General features: G+C 56.7%; 1 protein-coding gene and 1 long non-coding RNA gene across 2 annotated transcripts; both read right to left on the bottom strand.

Annotated features, from left to right (window-relative positions):
• Positions 1–4,170: 4,170 nt before the first annotated feature.
• On the bottom strand, positions 4,171–12,143 carry LOC137460070 (hydrocephalus-inducing protein homolog). The gene is made up of 8 exons (XM_068170668.1): positions 12,082–12,143; positions 11,710–11,974; positions 10,676–10,827; positions 9,132–9,324; positions 8,363–8,468; positions 6,762–6,904; positions 5,871–6,077; positions 4,171–4,402 (listed from the first exon to the last, which is right to left on the bottom strand). Exons 1-8 carry the CDS (start codon positions 12,141–12,143, stop codon positions 4,283–4,285), a joined length of 1,248 nt encoding a protein of 415 aa, XP_068026769.1. The 3' UTR covers positions 4,171–4,282.
• Positions 12,144–12,427: 284 nt separating this feature from the next.
• Positions 12,428–15,276, bottom strand: LOC137460071 (uncharacterized). The gene is made up of 3 exons (XR_010992634.1): positions 15,138–15,276; positions 13,105–13,207; positions 12,428–12,504 (listed from the first exon to the last, which is right to left on the bottom strand). It is a non-coding gene; the product is annotated as an uncharacterized lncRNA (long non-coding RNA).
• Between the last annotated feature and the right edge of the window lie 5,115 nt (positions 15,277–20,391).

Raw genomic sequence — 20,391 nt, 5'->3', positions numbered from 1 at the left:
GATCTGCTGATGTAATAAGCTGCTGCGTCTGCTGGTTCCCATTCTGCATTAAACACTGCCTTAAAATTGCCTCTCGGATACCTTCTCCTACGCTTGCTGCTCTAAGTGCGGCAAGCAACTTATCCACAAATTCACCAAGAGGTTCCTGTCTACCTTGCTTAATTCCCATATAGTGAGGATTTGCATTTCCATCCTTCTGCTTGTCAAAAGCCATCCTCACTATCTGGGCTGATGCTTGCAAAACAGGCAGCTGTAAAAGTGCCTGTAACTCTGGTCTCTCATACTGTCCCGTTCCACACAACTGATCTACTGTTACACCAAATAATGGATCGTTTTGCTGTCTTTGTACTCCAGCTGATTGTCTAGCTAGGTGTTCCCACTCATTCAAAAATGTCATAAATTGAGATGCTGTTAGGATCAGCTTCATAACATTATAAGAATCTCTAGGTAACATATTATAGTTCATGTAAATAAAATCAATCATCTGTCTAGCTGGTTCAGATTGAACCCCAAATTGACTCGCAGTCTGTCTTAATTGAGATAACAATTTCCATGGCAATTGGGTTACATCAGCCTGAAAAACATTTTGCTCCCCAGGGACCTGTGTATACATCACTGGAAAAGCTTGATGTGAAGCAGCCAGCCGGCTAAGCCCTTCCTGATCTCCTTCGGCATTTAAGTGTTCTGCAACCTTTCGCCAATACTCTGCGTGCTTTCTTGCATGATCTTTAACACCACCTCCAGGATCTATCGCCCTGCTTGTCTCCTCTCCCTCACCTACTTTCTTCTCCTGTACAATTTGCTCAGCTAAAAGAGACGGGGAAGGCTCCTCAGCAGAGTCCTGCGTTACAGATTGTAATTCGACTCTGCCACCTAGTCCTTTTACACACGCAGCCTTCTCCTTTCTTAAATAATCCTGAACCTCTTCTGACAAAGGCAACCCAGCATGTGTAACACTTGCTCCATTTGGGTCCGTATGATCTAATCATACCCTGGCTTGATAAGCTGCCATTTGCTCAGCACGATGCTGATCCAATGCTGTCATAACCATCTTCCACCATTTTCCACACTCCTTTGCTCGTTTTTCATCATCTAAGCCATGCAGCCACAAGTCTTGTCCAGACTTTTTCCACTGCAATTTTTCAAACACCTCATTTGGGTCCTTAAAATATCCTAACTCTTCTGCATAGCTTAACAGCGGCACCAACTCCTTTGTAAAATTTAACTTACACTGTCGCTTTTCTAAAAAGCATATAAATAAATCATACGCTGCCTGCCTATCCATGTCCGTATTTAAACGTTAATACCTGTGCGCACCGACCTCGTTTAAGCAGTTTCCGGCTCTACAGCGTCTTCGGCTTCAAGGCTGTCTTCCCTTTTCTTGCAGCCTCCGGTACTGCTATCCCGGGCCGGCCGTCTTCTTGCCTCCCGGCTTACTGCGAATCTCCCAACGTCCCGAAGAACTTCTTAAACCCTAACGTTTGTCTTCATTAGGGTCCCGTGTTCGAGCGCCACTTACTGCAAGAAGGGGGCCGCTTTAACGACCAATTTGATCAGCGGATTCCAACTTTATTGAGCATCAGACACATCTTATATACAGTTTGCTATAATTATGCCCACTTGGCAACATATTATTGGTTGCTCTCTAACAGGTTACGTCATTGTTTTCACAACTCTGTGGAATTCTTCCATCCGGCCTAATTGCTCTCTTTCCCAGATCTCGCCTCCTCCTTATCTTGCTTGCCTCCCATCTCAGGGGCAGCTGGACTTCAGCATACCAAGCAATCAGCACTTTCTCACATCTCCTACTCTGCTACTATATTATCAACAGAGAATTCTTCAAGGCCTGAATTGCACAGGTGTTCCTGGGACCCATGTCCCCTCTTGTCTGACAACACACCCTGAGACACAGATAGTATCATAGTATCAGTCAGGGTTGGAAGGGACCACAAGGATCATCTAGTTCCACCCCCCCTGCCATGGGCAGGGACACCCCACACTAGATCAGCCTGGCCAGAGCCTCATCCAGCCTGGGCTCAAACACCTCCAGGGACAGGGCCTCAACCATCTCCCTGGACAACCCATTCCAGGGCTTCACCACTCTCATGGGGAAGAACTTCCTCCTCCCCTCCAGCCTGAATCTCCCCACCTCCAGCTTCATTCCATTCCTCCTAGTCCTATCACTCCCTGAGATCCTGAGCAGTCCCTCCCCAGCCTTCTTGTAAATCCCCTTCAGATACTGGAAGGCCACAATGAGTTCACCTGGGAGCCTTCTCTTCTCCAGACTGAACAGCCCCAACTCCTGTTCAGTCTGGAGAAGAGAAGACTCCCAGGTGACCTAATTGTGGCCTTTCAGATGGCTGTTTGAGTCTGTGCCTCAGAACAACCCTGCCCACCCCTTACATACTTAGAATAGAATAAACCAGGTTGGAAAAGACCTCAGAGATCATGAAGTCCAACCTGTCACCCAACACCTCATGACTAACTAAACCAAGTGCCACGTCCAGTCCCCTTTCAAACACCTCCAGGGATGGGGACTCCACCACCTCCCTGGGCAGCACATTCCAATGGCAAATCTCTCTTGCTGGGAAGAACTTTTCTCCTCACCCCCAGCCTAAACCTCCCCTGGTGCAGCTTGGGACTGTGTCCTCTTGTTCTGGTGCTGCTTGCCTGGGAGAAGGGACCAACCCCCATGTCGAGGGTTAGAGAGAAAGGCCCAGCCTTCTCCCCCCACAAAGAGAGAAAAAAAATTAAAACCACAGCTAGCCAGCCAGAGAAGCGAAAAGGGAAATGCTATACCTACAAGCAGTTTTTAGGGAGTGCAGGATATATACACAATTTACAGTATTTACAATATATACACAGAAATATACAGCAAAGTAAAAAGAAATATGGTAACGCAGGAATGAAATTCCTTCCTCTGCTGAGGAGGGTTCCCCCCCTGCACCCCCTTAGAATAGAATAGAATAGAATAGAATAGAATAGAATAGAATAGAATAGAATAGAATAGAATAGAATAGAATAGAATAGAATAGAATAGAATAGACCAGGTTGGAAGAGACCTTCAAGATCATCGCGTCCAACCTATCATCCAACACCACCTAATCAACTAACCCATGGCACCAAGCACCCTGTCAAGTCTCCTCCTGAACACCTCCAGTGATGGCGATTCCACCACCTCCCCGGGCAGTCCATTCCAATGGGCAATCACTCTATCTGTGTAAAACTTCCTCCTGACCTCCAGCCTGAACTTCCCCTGGTGCAGCCTGAGACTGTGTCCTCTTGTTCTGGTGCTGGCTGCCTGGGAGAAGAGACGAACCTCTGCCTGTTTACAACCCCCCTTCAGGTAGTTGTAGAGAGCAATAAGGTCACCCCTGAGTCTCCTCCTCTCCAGGCTAAGCAGCCCCAGCTCCCTCAGTCTCTCCTCACAGGGCTGTGTTCCAAGCCCCTCACTAACATCTGCCTCAGCCTTAAGCAGCAGACTAACAAGCTGCACAACCCTGGGTGTCAGCTCAGCAAGCAGGACCATGCCTGCATGATGCCACTGTTGTGGGAGAGAAGAGGAGTCCATGCCCTGTGCTCCAAAGCTGGGACCACTCCGATACGGTCCCGTCCACACCTTCGAGCCAAGCAAAGGGGAAGTCGCTGCTTCATGCAGCCGCACTTCTTCCCCAGGGCTGTCCACGCCGGCCCCGAAGGTCATTGCCACAGGGCTGACCCCATCCTGGGACCAGCCCTACCGGCCCAGCCAGGCCGATCCCACAACACCGCTCCCTGCCACCTGAAGGGAGCTGCCACAGTCCTGCCAAGGGAACCTGCCTGCCAGCTAGCCTCCATTCCATCTCTTCTCTGCTGCCGTGGGAGGGAGAAGGCTGCCCCCCACTGTCACCATCTGGACCAGTCAGGAGCCAGCCCGGTGACAGCAGACTGCTACAACAAAGGACACAGTGAATCTTCCCCCGTGCTTTCCACTTACTCATTAACATTTGGTTAAAGGCACCCGCGTCTAGCAAAGTCACCTCTGATGCATTGTAATGTCTCTCTCTCTAGTTGGGCAGCTGCCAATGTCCCATCAGCTCGCCATCTGGTGGGCACGCAGTGGAATTGCACCCTTCTTTAGATTCATAGAAATTAACTCTGTAAATATTCCAATGGAGTCCAAATGATAAATACTAAACCACTTATGGGATGTATTGCACAACTGTGCACTAGAATATGTACATCAAATAGTGGTTATTAATTATTTTAATAATTAATACAATTAATATTTCTGTGTTTCATATTAATTAATAACCTCTTCATCACACCCCGAGCCAGTGACAACAGCGCTGAGGAAAATCTGCACCTCACGGCTGCTGCTCTCCAAGACAGTGTGAGCTGGTTCTGCCTCTGGCTCCAGCACCTGCAAAGAGAAGAGAAGAGTCACTGAGCAGGGCCCTGAGTGCCAGGCTGATCAGGGAGCCTCCAACAGCAGCCACACAGAGGGGCTAGGAAGGACATTCCCATGGCTCATCCCATGAAGACGGCAGCAGGAGACCCTTCTGCTGTAGGCTGTGTGTCACCTGCCGACCAAAGCCAGCAGCGCCAGCACTGCAAGCACACACGTGGGAACTGCCACTGGGTACCAGTGCCTGACCTTGCTTTTCCTGGCCCCTATAAACCTAGCAGCCTCCAGTTTCCCTCCTGGAGGCTGTGGGTGGAGAACCCCAAGAATGAACAGCTCCAGAAACTCTTTTTAGGACAAAGGACTTTCCGGAGAGATGTCTGGTGTGGGGCAGCCACCACACTGCTGGGGGCTGGGAAGGGGCATTTGGGGGTGGGAGTGAACTCATTTGGAAAGTCTCTGACTGCTCTGCCTCTGCTAGGCAAAATGATTTGGCTTCCAGGTCTTGCAGTGGTTCAGCAGCTGGGGCAGAGTCATCACCCAAGAGAAGTGTGTTGGGCAAGGAAAGTCAAAGCAGGAGCTGCTGCTGAGATCCCCACAGCCAACAGCAGAGGGTGTTGGAGTTGGAAAAGACCTGGATGATTGTCGAGTCCAACCATCAGCCCTGCTCTCCAGACCCTTGGCCAGCTTTGCTGCCTTGCTCAGTGCAGACAACGCTCAAAGCTCAGCCCCAGGGTGCTGGGGGGCTCCGCAGCACACACAGCACAGTGCTGCTACTGCTGCTCTGCACCCAAAACAAGAAGCAGGGGATTGAACTCCTTGGGAGTTCAAAGGCACTGAATCTAAACCAGATCTGAACTCCAGGGAATGGAGATCTGCTCAGTGCTGACCAACAGCAAGTGGGGGGCAGGAGGTTGGGGGGCAAGAGGATGAGGCCAGACTCTTTTCTCAGTCATGCCCAGTGACAGGACAAGAAGCAAGGGGCACAAACTGGAGCCCAGGAGGTTCCATCTGACCAGGAGGAGAAAATTCTTTGCTGTGGGGGTGCTGGAGGCCTGGAGCAGGCTGCCCAGAGAGGCTGTGGAGTCTCCTTCTCTGCAGAGATCTCAACCCCCCCTGGTTATTGTGATCCTGGGCAAGCTGCTGTGGGTGTCCCTGCTTTAGCAGGGCGTTGAGACTGGGTGACCTCCAGAGGTCCCTTCCAACCCCCACCATGCTGTGCAAGTGGGTTCAAAACTGTGAGCTCCCATCCAACACAGATTGCAACACTTCAGCTCTTGGTTTAGGGTTGGCCTCTCTTGTCCAAGAGACTTGCCCATCTTGTCTGAGCCCTCAGATCCCTGAGCAGCATCCTTTCCTCTAACACATCCTGCTGGTTCCCATTCAGGGGTGGATTCACTGTCAGGAGGAGCAGAGATGGAGATCTGCTGCCATCAGCAGACCTTCCTGTGGCAGCTCAGGGAGCTTTTGCTGCTGTGCTTCTCACCTTCTTCTGGGCACCTGGGGCCCTTGTGGTATCCACCCACTTGATGGCATGCAGGCTGTCATCCCAGTCAGGGACCTCCTCTGGTGGCAGCTGGAAGGAGATCCTGGACACCTGACACTTCACTGGGTGCTTATTAAAGGTGACCTCAACTTCTGATTGCAAAGTCACTGTGATGTCCTTCACACAGCCAGCGTGGAGGTGTCCCACCTAGGGAGAAGCAGAGAGCCAAGACCAACCTGGGATCACTGGCAAGGACAGGACAGGCTGTGGGCGTGGGGAGCAGCTGTGCCAGCAACACCTCTGTGAGGAGAGGCTGAGAGCCTGGGGAAGAGCAGCCTGGGAGACAATCTCTCAAAGCTTATCAAGAGCTAGAAGGTGGGGCACAAGAGGATGGGGCCAGACTCCTCTCAGTGGTGCCCAGGGACAGGGCAAGGGGCACAAACTGGAACCAAGGAGGTTCCATCTGAGCCAGAGGAGAAAATTCCTTGCTGTGAGGGTGCTGGAGCCCTGGAGCAGGCTGCCCAAAGAGGTTGTGGAGTCTCCTTCTCTGCAGAGATTCAAACACACCTCCCCGGCCATTGTGATCCTGGGCAAGCTGCTGTGGGTGCCCTGCTTTGGCAGGGGGGTTGCACTAGATGACTCCCAGAGGTCCCTTCCAACTCCCACCATGCTGGGATTGTGTCAAACTGCATCTTACTGAGGATTTATCTGGGTTTTGATGGAGAAGAACACCACCAAAAGATGCCATGTCCCACAACATGGCCCCAGCAAAGCCAGGGGTGGCATCTCCTAGGTGGCACTGAAAGGGGTTCTCACTGCTCCATGGTGGCTCCCAGAAAGCTGCCAGGCAGGGTCTGAGCAGCAGGGAAAAGCAGAGACAACCAAGCTCACCTGGGGGCAGAAGTGGAAGGGAGGCTCAGGCAGCCACTGGAAGCGCAGGGCCTGCCCCCTGCTGCGGTTGGCGATGGTGAAGGTCACGGTGCAGGGGGTGCCAACGGGACAGAACCCAAACTGGATGTGATCCCCTGGGTCAGCTGTTGGCAATGAGAGAGAGAGCTCTCAGCATGAGGGGAGAGCCCTCTGCCCCCCACAGACACACAGGACTCCAGCTCTACCTTCTCCAAGCCTTCCTTCCCCTGGGACATGCAGCCCAGGACATGTCTGGGCCTGGGCTGAGATCACAGCGCCAGCTCACCTCCAGATCTGCACCTTCCAGCACCCCCAAGTCCTTCTCTGCAGGGCTGCTCTGGGCCCAGCATGGACCCCTGAGGGACACCAGTCTCCATCTGGACATTGAGCTGTTGATCACTATCCTCTGGCTGTGACTATCCAACCAATTCCTTAGCCACCAAGCAGTCCACCCAGAGAGGACACAAATGATCAGATGTGCTCTCCACAGCACCCCATGGGCTGGCAGACCTCCTTTTAGAGCTCCTCAATCAAAAGCTGCTTCCTTTGAGCCCTCCCTGCTGGCCTGCAAACTTCTCCCTTGACAGGGCACCTGCCCTGGGGCTCCCAAGCAAGGCTGCTCTGCAGGCTACAAAAGGTGACAGCAGCTGGCTGCTAAATCTGGGCCAGCCCTGTGCTGCCACAAGGTGTGCCCAGCCCTGGAGGTTCCTTGCTACACCCTGGCAGCCTCTCCTCTTACCCTCCAGGCTGTCCTCCTCCAGGCTGCTCTCAGGGAGGTTCTGCTCCTCCCTGTCTGCCACTAGTCCCTGGATGTTGTCCAGGGTGAAGTCATCTCCATAGCCTTCCCCCAGCAGCCTGCTGGTGGTCTCAGAGGGGTTGTCCAGCACGGACAGGTGGAGCTTCCCTTCCAGGCACTGGGCCAGGGTGGGCTTGAAAACCACCTCAAACTCTGCTGTCTGCCCACGCTGCAGGAGCAGGGAAGCAGTGTGGGGCTTCCTCTCTGCACAGAGATGGACACCAGGGACAGGTGAGGCACTGCAAACATTTCCATGCTCCAGAAAAGGAACAGGAGCTTGAAAACCAGCTGTCTCTAAGCACAGCCTGGCTCACCAGTGCTTCCAGACCCTCCTCCCATGGTCACAAAGCTGTGACACTACCAGGGCCATCCCTGTTAGTTGTCTTAAGCTCAGCTCAGTGCTCAGCTCTGGCTCAAACTGCAGCCAGATAGCTCCTGCCTTAAGCACAGCTGAGTCAGAGTGCTTTGGGCTTTTGCTGGCTGGCTGTGGGCTCAGGGGCAGCCTCCCTTCAGGCTGGGGACTCCCCATATGCAGCACAGACCTCAGATGCTCCACTGAAGTGGTGTTACCCCCCCCAGGACTCAACCCACCACCTCCATAAGAATGGAAAAGCTTCCTAGAGCTTGCCAGGTAGAAATCAACCCTGCAAAGAGTCCATGTGCAACAGCCCCAGAGAGCCCCAGGACACAAGCTATGGCCAACAGCTGCTTGCTGCTTGGCCAAGCCAGCAGCAGGACACAAGTTTTCCCTCTGTGAGTGACCACATTTCATGGGTGATGAATTCACCTTCTCCAGCAGAGTCCTTCATGCCCACAGCTTGGGAGAGGCATTTGGTGCTGGGCCTGGCTTTCAAGAAGAAAACTCCCTCTTCATCCAGCAGGTCCAGCAGCACCTGGGAAAAGAGCAGGACCAGACTGGGGTGGGCACAGCATGGCCCAGGGCCTGAGCCCACACTGCTGCTGTTCCACCACGGGCAGCCCAGCACGCTGCCCCCCTTCCAACACAGCTCTGAGCACAAGGCTGGAGCGAAACCAGCCCAAAGCCAGGCATCCAGAGACACTGGGAGGGGATGGAAACAGAAGCAGGCAGGACAGGAAGGCTCCAGCCTGACTCTCTGAGTTGTGTTTCCCTGAGAAGGTCCCAAAATCCCCTTTCCCAGAGGAACTCCCTTCCTGGCAAGCAGAAGTCAGCCAGGGGCTTCCAACAGACTTTCTGAGGCCCCTTCCCAGGCTGCTCCCTGAGGCAGGGAAAACACAAACCCCAGGGCTGGGTCAAGGCTGGCAAGGACAGCAGCAGAGCTTGCAAAGGAGGTGGAGGCAAAAGTGAAGGGCTGCTGAGGCACGAGCCTCTGCCCACTGCTTTGCCACAGCAGAAGCTCAGGAGGTCGTCCTCCTGCCACAGAGGGGCTCTGAGCACAAGCCAAGGCTTTCCTTTGGGCTCCAAGGGCACCTGCAGAGCAGTGGGGCCCCTGCCCACCCTCACCGGCTGCGCTGGGCCCTCTCCTGCCCAGCAGCAGCCTTGTTCCCAGAGCAGAGCTCCCTCAGCAGCTTCTCACCTGGGCAGGGACAGGGCCAGAGTTCTGCAGGACCAGGGGCAGCTTCTCCCAGGCCCCCAGCAGGAGCCTCCTGAAGAGCAGCAGGGGGTTCCCTCTCCTGTCCTTCAGCGCCGGGCGCAGGACCCTCACCTCCGGCAGCTTCCCCTCGCCGCTGATCTCAAAGCTCAGGCTCTGTGCTCTCACTGCTGCAGGGCTGCAGGAGAGGGGCAGCAGAGCCACTGCTCACTTGGCAAGCAGTGAAGCCAGGGCCACCTGCTGCATTTCCCCTGCCTGGGGCTCCTGGCCCCCAGGACACAGCTCCCCCTTTCCCCTCTCCACCCAGTCCCATCCAAGAGGAATCTGCTCTGCAGAGCCAGAGCCTCCCAGAGCACCAGTTCAAACCATTTCACTTAGAGGAGCCCTGCAGGGCAGCAGAGACATGAGGAGGTGACAGAGGCCATGGGGCAGGTTCCCTGGCTGTGCTGAGGTGAGACAGAAGCAAGGAGCATGAGCAGAGCATGGAAAAGTCTCCAAGGAAGAAGGGGCAAATCAGTGACCCCAGCAGGGAAGGTGATCTCCACAGAGGCTCAGAGCAGGAATTGCTCCTTAGGGCAGCAGACTGATGGATCCACTCCCAGCTCAGCTACTAAAGGGCTGGGCAAGGGCAGGGCAGGCCCAGGACACACACAGGGCCTAGGGCAGAAGAGCTGGGGTCTTTTAGAGGGGATCCAATGGCTCCTTTAGCATCAAAGATCTTCATGCACCCCAGGAGATCCACCAGATCACCTCCTGAGCATAGGAACAAGGAGGCAACAAGGGCAGCTGGCTCAGGGCATGGAAACAATCCTCTGTCCTTGGCATTCTCCAGCTCAGCTGAAGCTGCACAGCTCCATTGCTTCCTGATTCATCCACTCCCTGTTGGCTCCTTGGCATCAGAGAATCCTGGAATGCTTTGGCTTGGAAAGGACCTTGAAAGCTCATCCAGTCCAAGCCCCCTGCAGGCAGCAGGGCCCTTGGCAACTCCAGCAGTTTGCTCAGAGCCCCAGCCAACTTGACCTGGCATGGTTCCAAGCATGGGGCATTCCCCACCTCTCTGGGCACCCTGGGCCAGTGTCAGTGTCCCACTGCCCTCACAGGCACTGCTGCAGGCTACAGCAGGGCACTGACTCCCCGGCTCTGCTGGATCTCGCAGCTACAGCTTCTGAGTTCTCTGCAGCATCTCTGTCAGCAGGAGAGGCTGAGAGCCCTGGGGCTGCTGAGCCTGGAGAAGAGCAGCCCCAGAGGGGATCCTGGAGGTGAGGGTGCTGGAGCCCTGGAGCAGGCTGCCCAGAGAGCTTGGGGAGTCTTCTCTGCAGAGATTCCACAGTCCCCTGGCCATGGGGATCCTGGGCAAGCTGCTGTGGGTGCCCTGCTCAGGCAGGGGGTGGGGCTGGATGATCCCTAGAGCTCCCTTCCAAGCCCCTCCCTGCTGGGATGCTGTAACGCTGAGTACTCTACCCAAGGCTACTCCAAGAGCTAGAAGCCATCAGGAAGGTCCCCTCCCAAGCTCTCCTGAGGTGAGTTACCTTGTGTGGACATCGAGGGAGGCCTCAAAAGTGCAATGGTAGCTCTTCACCTTCCGTGGAGTGAAGGTGACCGTGGCAAAGGCCTGGGAGCAGCTGGGCACGGACAGCCGGACAGGATCCACCTCAAACACCTGGCCAGAGTGGCTCTTCAGCTTGGGGAAGCCCAGAGAAGGCTGTTAGGAGGAAACTTTTCTCCATGTGCTGCTGTCTCACCCATACAAGGATCATGAGGAACAGCCCCAGACAGTGTGGCCCCCTTCTGGCTTCCCTAGACAGGCTCCATCTGTCTCAGGAGGGGAATCCAAAGCAGTGCTGCCCCAGGGGGCTGCCATCAAGCCCAGGAGTGCAAAGCTTGCTTTCAGCGCTGGTCAGAGCCCCAGCACGCATGGGAAGTGGGGACTGCATGGAAAACCCTGCAAAGAACCTGCCCCTGGCCTTTAAAGAGAAGGGGCAAAGAGCAGGGAGCCTAAGGAAAGCAGAGAATGGCTTTGGTTGGAAGAGACCTTTAGGATCATCAAGTCCAACTCTGAGCCCAGCACTGCCAGGTCACCACCAAACCATGGCCCTCAGCACCACAGCTCCACAGCTCTGAAATCCCTCTAGAGATGGGGCTCCACCTCTGCCCTGGGCAGCCTGGGCCAGGCCTTGACAACCCTCAAGGGAAAGAAATTGCTCCTCATGTCCAACCTAACCCTCCCCTGGCACAACCTGAGGCCATGTCCTCTTGTCCTAGCACTTATTCCTTTTGAGAGGAGACCAAGCCCACCCCAAAAGGGTCTGCTTGGAGCCCTGGCTCAAAGCTGAGGAAAAGCTCCTCCTCTGCCTGTGCTTCCAAGAGATGTTCAGAAGGGCTCAGGTCTCACTCCAAAGCCCCAGGGGCCTGGAGCTAAAACCTTGCCTGAGACACACTGAATGCAGCCCAGCTGTCACCTGCCCTGAGCTGCACTAGGCTGGGCAAAAGGAAGCAAGGAAGCTGGAGAACAAGGCAGATGTCACACAGCCTTCAGAGACTCCCCAAGGCCTCCTGTTCTTACCTTGCTGGGGCTGGGTTTGCTGGAGAGGAGCACATCGCAGGGGATTCTGTTCACATTGCAGATCCTGAAGCGTGCCGTGGCCTGGTGCCCAACCAGGACCTTGGTGAAGATGAACTTGTTCTCATCTGTGAGGAACACCCCCTGCTGCTCCTGCACTGTCTGGAGGACCTGGCAGAGGTTGCTGCTGCTGCTGCAGATCTGATGCCCCTCAAAGATGGACTCAAGGTCATCAGCCAGGAATGCTGTGAGCAGAGCAGAGGGAGGGCTGAGGATGGAGAATCCTTCCTGCTGACCTGCCCTGCCCCTGCTGGCCTCTGAGAAGCTCTTTCTGCCCAGGGAGCTGCAAACCCCAGCCTTGGCTGGGGGAGCTGCCTGTGAGGATGGAGCTCAGGCACCCTCAGTCTGAAAGGGTTTCTTTTGATCCTTCCATGCATCCCTCCCAGCCTCTCCCACTGGTGGGCTTGGCAAGAACCTCTGAGGATTCGCAGAGAGATGCAAGGTCAGGCTCAGGCTGTCTGCTCTGTCCCAGGACTGAGGCTGGGTGCCGAGCAGCAGCAGCCTGGCCACAGGAACCCGTGGGCAGCACTCACCTGGAAGGCAGGACTCAGCCAGCAGGGTGTAGGGGATGCCAAGAGGGTTGTCCCCGGGGTCTCTGCTGCTGATGTCGATGAGCAGCTGCTCCTGGCAGGGCCCTGGCAGCTCCGCAGCACAATCTACTGTCACCAGCTGCTGCTCCCCAGGAAGGATGGAGCCAAAGGCAGGGGACACTGTGAACATGCCCAGGGTGAGGCGAGCCTGCAGAAAGAGTCCCAGCAGAGGCTGATGGCAAACAGCCTCACTCTGAGCATCCCAGCAAGGAGGACCCTGGGCCTTGGCCTCCAGCTGGGCCCAGGGCAGGCAGGGATGACACCACGGCCCAGAGCACAACCCAGGATGAGATGAACAAGCTAAGGAGATGTGCAGGCCTAGCCTGAGTGGCTTAGAGAAAGGAGTTGGGTTGTAAGGGTGAAGGTGGGAGCTGGGGTCCTTCAGCCTCCAATGTGAAACAAGAGAGCAGAGAGAACTGTGAGAAACCATCAGAGAGGAGAGCAGACTGGGCAGAAGGCAAGGCAAGGTCATCTCCTGTCCCTGGACTGGGAGTTCAGCAGGGACACTCCACAGCTGTGGCACTCACAGCCTTGTTTTGGCCAGCAGCTCCCAGGTACAGATCCCTTCCCCTTGGCCCCACAGCTCCAGGGCTGAGCAAGAGCACAGCATTGAGCAGCTCCTTCCTCTGCTCAGGGCTGGCAGAGGATGGGTCTCCCCCATGCAGCCCGTGTCCCATGCCATGGGCACAAGCCCCCAGCCTGGGCACAGCAGTGGAGGAGCCTGTCCTGGGGAGCAGGAGCCACCCACCTTCACAGAGGGCTTGGTTTCCTTTGGCAGCAAGGGCTTGCTCTGCTTGGCTGCAGCAGACCTTCCACTGGAGCTCCCCTGCTTGTGGGAGTCGGAGAACTTCCTTTGATGTGCACCCAGAGGAGAGAGCAGAGAACATCCCTCAGGCTGAGCTCCTCCTGCCCTTCTCCACAGCCAAACCTTCCTCCCCAGGGAAGAAAGTCCTCCTGCTCTTCACAGCCCCCTGCACCACCTGTGGCTGTAGCTGATGGGCAGATGGGCTCCAGCAGCAGCTGCATGAGGATGAGCAGGAGGATTCTGTGGCACCTCTCTCCTCCCTGCTCACAAGCCAACTGCACAGGCAGACAATAACCCAGGGCTCACAGAACATGGACTTGTTTAGTTGGGAGAGACCTTTAAGGTCAGCAAGGCCAAGACTGACCCCAGCACTACAGGTCACCACTAAGCCATGGCCCTCAGCACCACACCTCACAGAGTCACAGAGGTGTTGGGGCTGGAACAGACCAAGCACCACATCTAAACGACCTTCAAACACACCCAGGCTTGGTGACTCCACCACCTCCCTGGGCAGCACATTCCTGTCCTGACCACTCTTGCTGGGACACAGTTTTTCCTGATGCCCAGTCTGAACCTACCCAGTCACAGCTTGAGGCTATTCCCTCTTTTCCTGTCCCTAATTACCTGTGAGAGGAGACCAGCACCAACCTCTCCACAGCTCTGAAACCCCTCCAGGAGCAGGCACTCCACCACTGCCCTGGGCAGTCTGGGCCAGGCCTTGACAGCCTCAAGGGGAAGAAATTGTTCTTCATGTGCAGCCTAAACCTCCCCTGGCACAACTTGAGGCTGTGTCCTCTTGTCCTAGCAGTTGTTCCTTGGGAGAAAAGACTAACCTCAGCTGGCTCCAGCCTCCCTTCAGGGAGTTGTAGAGAGCCAGAAGGGCTTCCCTCAGCCTCCTCTTCTCCAGGCTAAACAATGCTAGGTGCCTCAGCTGCTCCTCACAGCCCATGTGCTCCAGACCCTTCCCCAGCTTTGTTGTCCTTCCCTGGCCACCTTCCAGCACCTCAATGCTCTTGGAGTAAGGGGCCCAAACCTGGCCCCAGGACTCACAGTGCAGCCTGCTTGTGTGTCCTGGCTGCCTGCCACACGCCAGCCCTGCTGTGGGGCCTCCTCCAGCAGGAAGGTTGCTGCAGGCCTTCTCACCTTTTCTTTGTGGGCTCAGCTGCAGCCTGCTCTGCTCTGCAGATGAGGAACTCGAAGGGCAGGAGGCCTCTGTTCTGCAGCAGGAAGCTGCAGGCCCTCCTGGTGCCGCTGGCCATGGCCCCGCAGTCGAGCAGCGCCGCAGGGCTGATGCTGTACTGGCTGAGCACAGCTCTGGCTGAGAGCCTCACTGGGATGCTGGCCATGGGCTCCCCTCCTGCCCTCAGCTTGGGCTCCAGCACCTGCAACCAGGGCAGGGCTTGGTAAATCCAGCAGAGCCCAACCTCTGGCTCTGGCCTGTGGCCACAGCCCAGGTGCCCATCAGCTCATCCCCCTGCTCTGAAGTCCTGCTCCAGAACTGCATTTTCAGCCCCTCTTAGAATCATGGAATGGGTTGGCTTGGAGGAGTCATTGGCTCAATTTTCCTGCAGTCAGCAGGAACAGCTGAGGGCAGAGCAGGTGCTTCAGAGCTCCAAACAACCTGACCTGCAGTGCTTCCAGTGATGGGGCAATGACCACCTCCCTGGCCAAGCTGGGCCAGGCTGGCACCACCCTCAGTGTCAGACATTTCTTCCTCCTATCCAGGCTGAATCTTCCTCTTTTAGTTTCAAACCATCACCCCTTGTCCTGTCCCAGCAGGCCCTGATCCAAAGTCTGTCCCCAGCTTTTGGATTGGCCCCCTCCAGCACTGGAAGGGCCAGAGCTGGCTTCTGAAAGCCTTTGCTGTGTGCAAATAACAGAAGGTTCCCCAGCTAAAGCTTGCTTTCCAGCACAGCCATGTCCTCCTGACCCCCTCAGCCCAGCTGTGCTCACCCTGCCTGCCCCAGGCAGCTCACCTGGCACAGCAGGATGGCTTTGTCCTCAATGCTGATCTCCCTCTGGGGGTGGAAGAGCAGCTGGACAGGGACAGGATGCTCAGAGGCAGGCAGCAGGCCCTGCTGGGGCTGCACAGTGAGGTGGGAGGCCAGGTCACGGCTTCCGGGCTCTGTGGGGCGCAGCCTGAACCTGGGGAGGGAAGGAGAAGAAGATCTCTGCAGTGAACAGCCCAGGGGCCAGCAGCACAGCCAGGACCTGGCATGGGACCAGTAAAAACCAACCAAAGAATTCTGCTGTGCTTAGGAGCCCCAGGCCCTGGCAGAGCCAGGCAGTGCTGAGTGCTGGCAGCTCCCCTCCACCCCCAGCGTTTTCATTCCTCCTCTGAAGAGTCTCCTGAAGAGAAAGGACTTAGCCCTGGAAGGACAGCAGCAGAGCTCAGCAGGGACTGGCCTCAACTTCAGGGGCACAAAATCCCAGACCCCCAGCATGGGAGGGTTTGGAAAGGACCTCTGGGGATCATCTGGTGCAACCCCCCTGCTAAAGCAGGGCACCCACAGCAGCTTGCCCAGGAGCACAAGGGCCAGGGGGGGTTGGAATCTCTGCAGAGAAGGAGACTCCACAACCTCTCTGGGCAGCCTGCTCCAGGCCTCCAGCACCCTCACAGCAAAGATTCTCCTCCTGCTCAGATGGAACTTCCTGGGTTCCAGTTTGTGCCCACTGCCCCTTGGCCTGTCCCTGGACACCACTGTCAGGAGTCTGGCTCCAACCTCTTGCCTGCCACAGGTCCTTCATCTCCTGCTGAGCATTGCTCAGCTCCCCTCTGGGGCTGCTCTTCTCTAGGCTCAGCAGCCCCAGGGCTCTCAGCCTTTGCTCCTCACAGAGCTGCTCCAGGCCCCTCAGCACCTTTCTAGTTTCTGCTGGACTCTCTCCAGTGGTTCCCTCTTGCACTGAGGAGCCCAGAGCTGGAGCCAGGACTCCAGAGGTGGTCTCCCTAGGGCAGAGGACAGGCAGAGGAGAATGTCCCCTGACCTGCTGGCCACACTCTTCTTACTGCACCCCAGAGCCCAGGGGCTCTCCTTGTGGTGCCTGCTGAGCTGTGCAGAACTGCTGGGCTGGGGCTGGATTCTCCATGGCAATGGAGCCTGGAGCTCAGGACAGTCCCAGTGGTCACACACACCATGAGGCAGCCAGCATGGGAACAGCTTCTAGCCACAGGAGCAGACTGCAGGCCTGGGCAGGTGCTGGCCCCAGGCACTCCCAGAGCAGGCAGCTGGACCAACCTGTATGCAAGCTTGCACTGCCCTTGGTTCCTCAGGGTCAGCACTTGCTTGGCACCACCCAGGACCTCCAGGACTCCAAAGTTCACACAGCCATCTGCACCTGCAGGACACCCCCAGAGCGAGGGAAGGGATGGGGAGGATGCTGCAGCTGCTGCAGGCTGCACCCAGTCAGGAGACAGAGACTGGGAGAGCTCAGGTGGGACAAAGCTCTGCTCAGCAAGTCTCCAGCCTTGCAAGGTTTCTCTGGCTGCTTTGCTGCCCTTTGCTCTTCTTACTCAGAGAGGATCTGTAGGGCTTAGCAGCCAAGGAGCTCAGCCTCTACCTCCTTGCTTCCAAGCACAGATCAACCACTTGATGTGCTGTACTGAGCCTTCAGGAACTGCCAGCTGCTTGTTCCCACCCCTGGTGTTTCAAAGGGGCACACTTCAAGGTGTGAGAGAGGCAAGGCACTGTGTGACCTGACAGTGCTTTACTCCACACAGCTGGCAAGAGACCTGTGCCATGGATCCATGCCAGGCCTGCATTGCTGTCCCATCCCATCCCATCCCATCCCATCCCACCCCATCCCATCCCATCCCACCCCATCCCATCCCATCCCATCCCCCACTTGCCCCAGCAATGCAATGCAGCTGAACTCCTTTGCTCTGGGGCCAGCCACTGCCCTTCAGGCAGGGTGATGTTCAGAGCAACTTCGTAGGCCTCAGCCACAACTTCAATGCTCTCCACCTGAACAACACCCTGGACATTCTCTGCAGCTGAAACCTGAGGCAGCAAGAAGCAAACCCTAAAGTCCTTCTCCTCAGTGTTCCTGCTAAACAAGAGGAGTCCTTGTCTCTAGCAGCTGTCTTTACCCAGCCTGGGAGGCAGTGTGATGTACAAACCCCCACAAGAGTCCTGAGGTGTCCCAGAGCAGGTGGCAATGACAGCCAACTCTCTCTTAGCAGGCAGCAGCCTCACTGCAATGCAGCCTCTAAACCCCAGGGAACAAAGCCTTAATAGCCAGAGGAGGAGACTCCACAACCTCTCTGGCAACCTGCTCCAGGGCTCCAGCACCCTCACACCAAAGATGTTGGAGCCTCCTGGCTTCCAGTTCCTGCCTCTTCCCCCTTGTTCTGTGCTGGCACCACTGCCTGGCTCCAGCTTCTTGCCCCCCACCCTCAGCTCCTGCTCAGCACTGAGGTATTCCTAAGCAGCATCCTTCAGTGAGGGTCCCTTGGTGCTAAGGGCCCAGACAATGTGGGCTCAAAGGAATCTCCTCAGGGCTCATCCTTTGGCCCTCTTTGCCTTCAGACACAGCCTCCATCCCCCAGGGCCCACAGCACTCTGCCCAGCTCTGCCAGGCAGGGCCCTGTGCCCTCACCTCCAAGCGGAGCTTCTTCTCCACGCCGAGAGCCTTGGTGCTCCTGAAGCACAGCTGCACGGCCAGCTCCGAGCGGGGCCCGACCGTGCCCTGCCTCTGCCGCACCGAGAAGCCCTCGCCGAGGCTCTGCAGCCCGCTGAGCCTCCAGGCCACCGGCAGGGGGCAGCTGTTCCGCAGCAGCAGGCTCCTGCTGTGCTGGCTGCGGAGACACCAAGGCTCAGTGCCAGCTGCTGAGGGGCACAGCGGCAGCCCTGCCGCTGGCAGCAGCCCTCCCCATGGGGCTGAAACCACCCTGCAGGTTTTGCTCTTTGCCACAAGCCTGAGAGGGGAGGCCCCTAGGGAGAGCTTGGTGGCAGAAGGGGATCCAACAGCAGGCAGAGCCAGAGCCAGAGCCACTCTCTCTGCACCAGCAGAGGAGAAGCAAATGCATCAGGGCACCCACTGCTGGGGGGCTAGAGCTGGGGACTGTCATGGGACATCCCAGCCAGCAAGGAACGGTGAGCAAGAGGCTGGCAAGTGCTGGGAGCAAGAGGGCTGCTGGCCCAGCCTCCAAGCTGAGGAAAGGGAAGCTGCAGCAGAGCCACCCCCAGCAGAGTGCCCCTGGCCTGACTGACCTGTGCAGAAGCACCCTGTTGAAATGCAGCTGCCTGGGGCTGACCCCCAGCTTCACCTGCACCCCTTGGCAGCACAGGTGGAAGACCACTGGCTCTGGGTTGCCCTTGATGCAGCAGATGAGGCTGTCCTCCACCAGGCCAGGTGAAGTGGGGTATGCCCAGATGCTCAGCTCCTGGCCCCAGCCCCACAAAGAGAAGCACAGAAGAACATTCAGTGAGCAGGAGGGGCAGCTCCTGGGCTCTGCTGCTGCTCCCTGTCCCACCTGCCTGTCTCCTACCTGCTTCTCCTTAGGTCCCAGCTGCATGCTGGCAGGCTCCAAGAGGAAGGTGCCCCCACTGCCACCCCTCTCAAAGGAGAAGTGCACCTCTGCCTCCCAGGGGCTGACATTGCAGATGGAGAGCTGCTCGCAGTTGTCATCCTGCAGCACAGCCTTGGAGCTGGCCACAGAAAGGGCAAAGGCTGCAGGGGAGCTCTGTCAAGCAGCCTGAGAGAAAGGCTCATGTGGGACACCTTGCATGCTGCCTGTGTTCATTCCCTGCTTCCTTGGATGCCCAGCCCACACTTGGTGTCTCCATCCCAGAGGTGTGCACAGGCCACTTCAAGAGGCCTTCGACAAACCAGGACCTCAAAGGTGCCTGGCAAAACAGAAGCACAGCAGGCACCTGGATTCCTCCCCTCCTCTGCTGGCTTTCCCTCCCTGCAGGCTTCCCAGAAAAGTGTGGAGAGAGCTCAGCTTCTCTCTTCCAAAGCAGCCAGGAGACTGCCTGGGCCCAGCTCCTGGGTGAGCCTGAGGCTGAGGGCGGGAAAGCAAAAGGATTCCTTCCCGAGAGGAATCCCAGAGTTAACAAACACCTCCTGGTTCAGGTGTGGGACAGAGGTTGGTGGGAAAAGGTCAAAGAAAGGCAATGCCTCAGCCTGGCCAAATCCTCTTTTGGTTTTTAAACTCTTTTGATTTACCCTCCCTGGGGTGTCAGAATGCCACCAGCTCTCCAGAGCTCCCCTGGAGACAAACCTCCATTCCTAATGCTGAAAGAAGAGGGAAGTGAAAAACAGAAAGATGCCAGCAGCTGCAGGGACATTATTTTAAGGCCAGACTCTATCCAGCAGTGAGGATCAGGAAAATGGAAATCCCCTTTGCCCTGCCCTGCAGGTGCTTGTCCCCCAACAGCAGCTCCAACCATCAAGTCTTGCTGACACTGCAGATTTCACGGAGGGTTTCCAGTCCCTCAGCAGAAAAACTTCCTTTGCTCCTTCAGGCTGACCCACAGAGCTCCCAGCACTTGAAACAAACAGCACAAAGCTGCTGAAGCCGAGGTGGGGGCTGACAAGTGACCCCAAGCTGCTTTCAGGCTGCAAGCAGCACCTGGCTCTGGCCACCAAAGCCCCCAGGGGGCAGGAAGATCAGCTCCATCCCCCCCAGCACTCCTGTGCCTGCTAGGTGCTCAAGTTGCCACAGCTGTGCTCCTTCAAAGCCACCAAACCCCCAGCTCTCTGCCCGGGCCTGCCCTGAATGGTGCCCCTGGGTGCATGTTCCTGGAAGCACAAGGTCCTGCAAGCAGCACAGCTGGGGGCTGGGCAGCACCTACCTGTCTCTTGCCTGGGCACACAGCAGCGGCCCCAAGTGGAACATCCCCGTGCTCAGGACATACTGCTTGGAGATGATGGCATCAGCTGCCTTGCTCTGCCTGCAGCCAGGAAACACCTCCCTGGCACAGAGAGAAGGAAGAGTTGGGAGATTCTCTGAGCACAAAACCTGCTCCCAAAGGCTGAACTCTTAGTGCTGGCCGAGGCACAGCACCGCTGCCCAGCTCCAAGCACGGCAAGAGATGCTGGGGGGCTCAGGCAGGTCCCAGGGGCACAAGGGGCAGAGTCTCAGCTCTGAGCTCAGGGGCAGCAGAGCGGGACGGCCCCAGGGGCCAGCCTTACCGTGGCTCCTGGCTGATGCTGGGGTACAGGCAGGTGCCCCTGCAGTGCAGCTGGTAGGGGCGCTTGGTGCCCAGCAGCTCCAAGTGCAGCCTC

Source organism: Melanerpes formicivorus, unplaced genomic scaffold, assembly GCF_026170545.1.
Source record: "Melanerpes formicivorus ecotype bairdi unplaced genomic scaffold, bMelFor1.0.p_v2 SCAF_502, whole genome shotgun sequence".
In the NCBI taxonomy this organism is placed as follows: Eukaryota; Metazoa; Chordata; class Aves; order Piciformes; family Picidae; genus Melanerpes; species Melanerpes formicivorus.
This window is presented reverse-complemented; position numbering and strand designations above follow the sequence as displayed.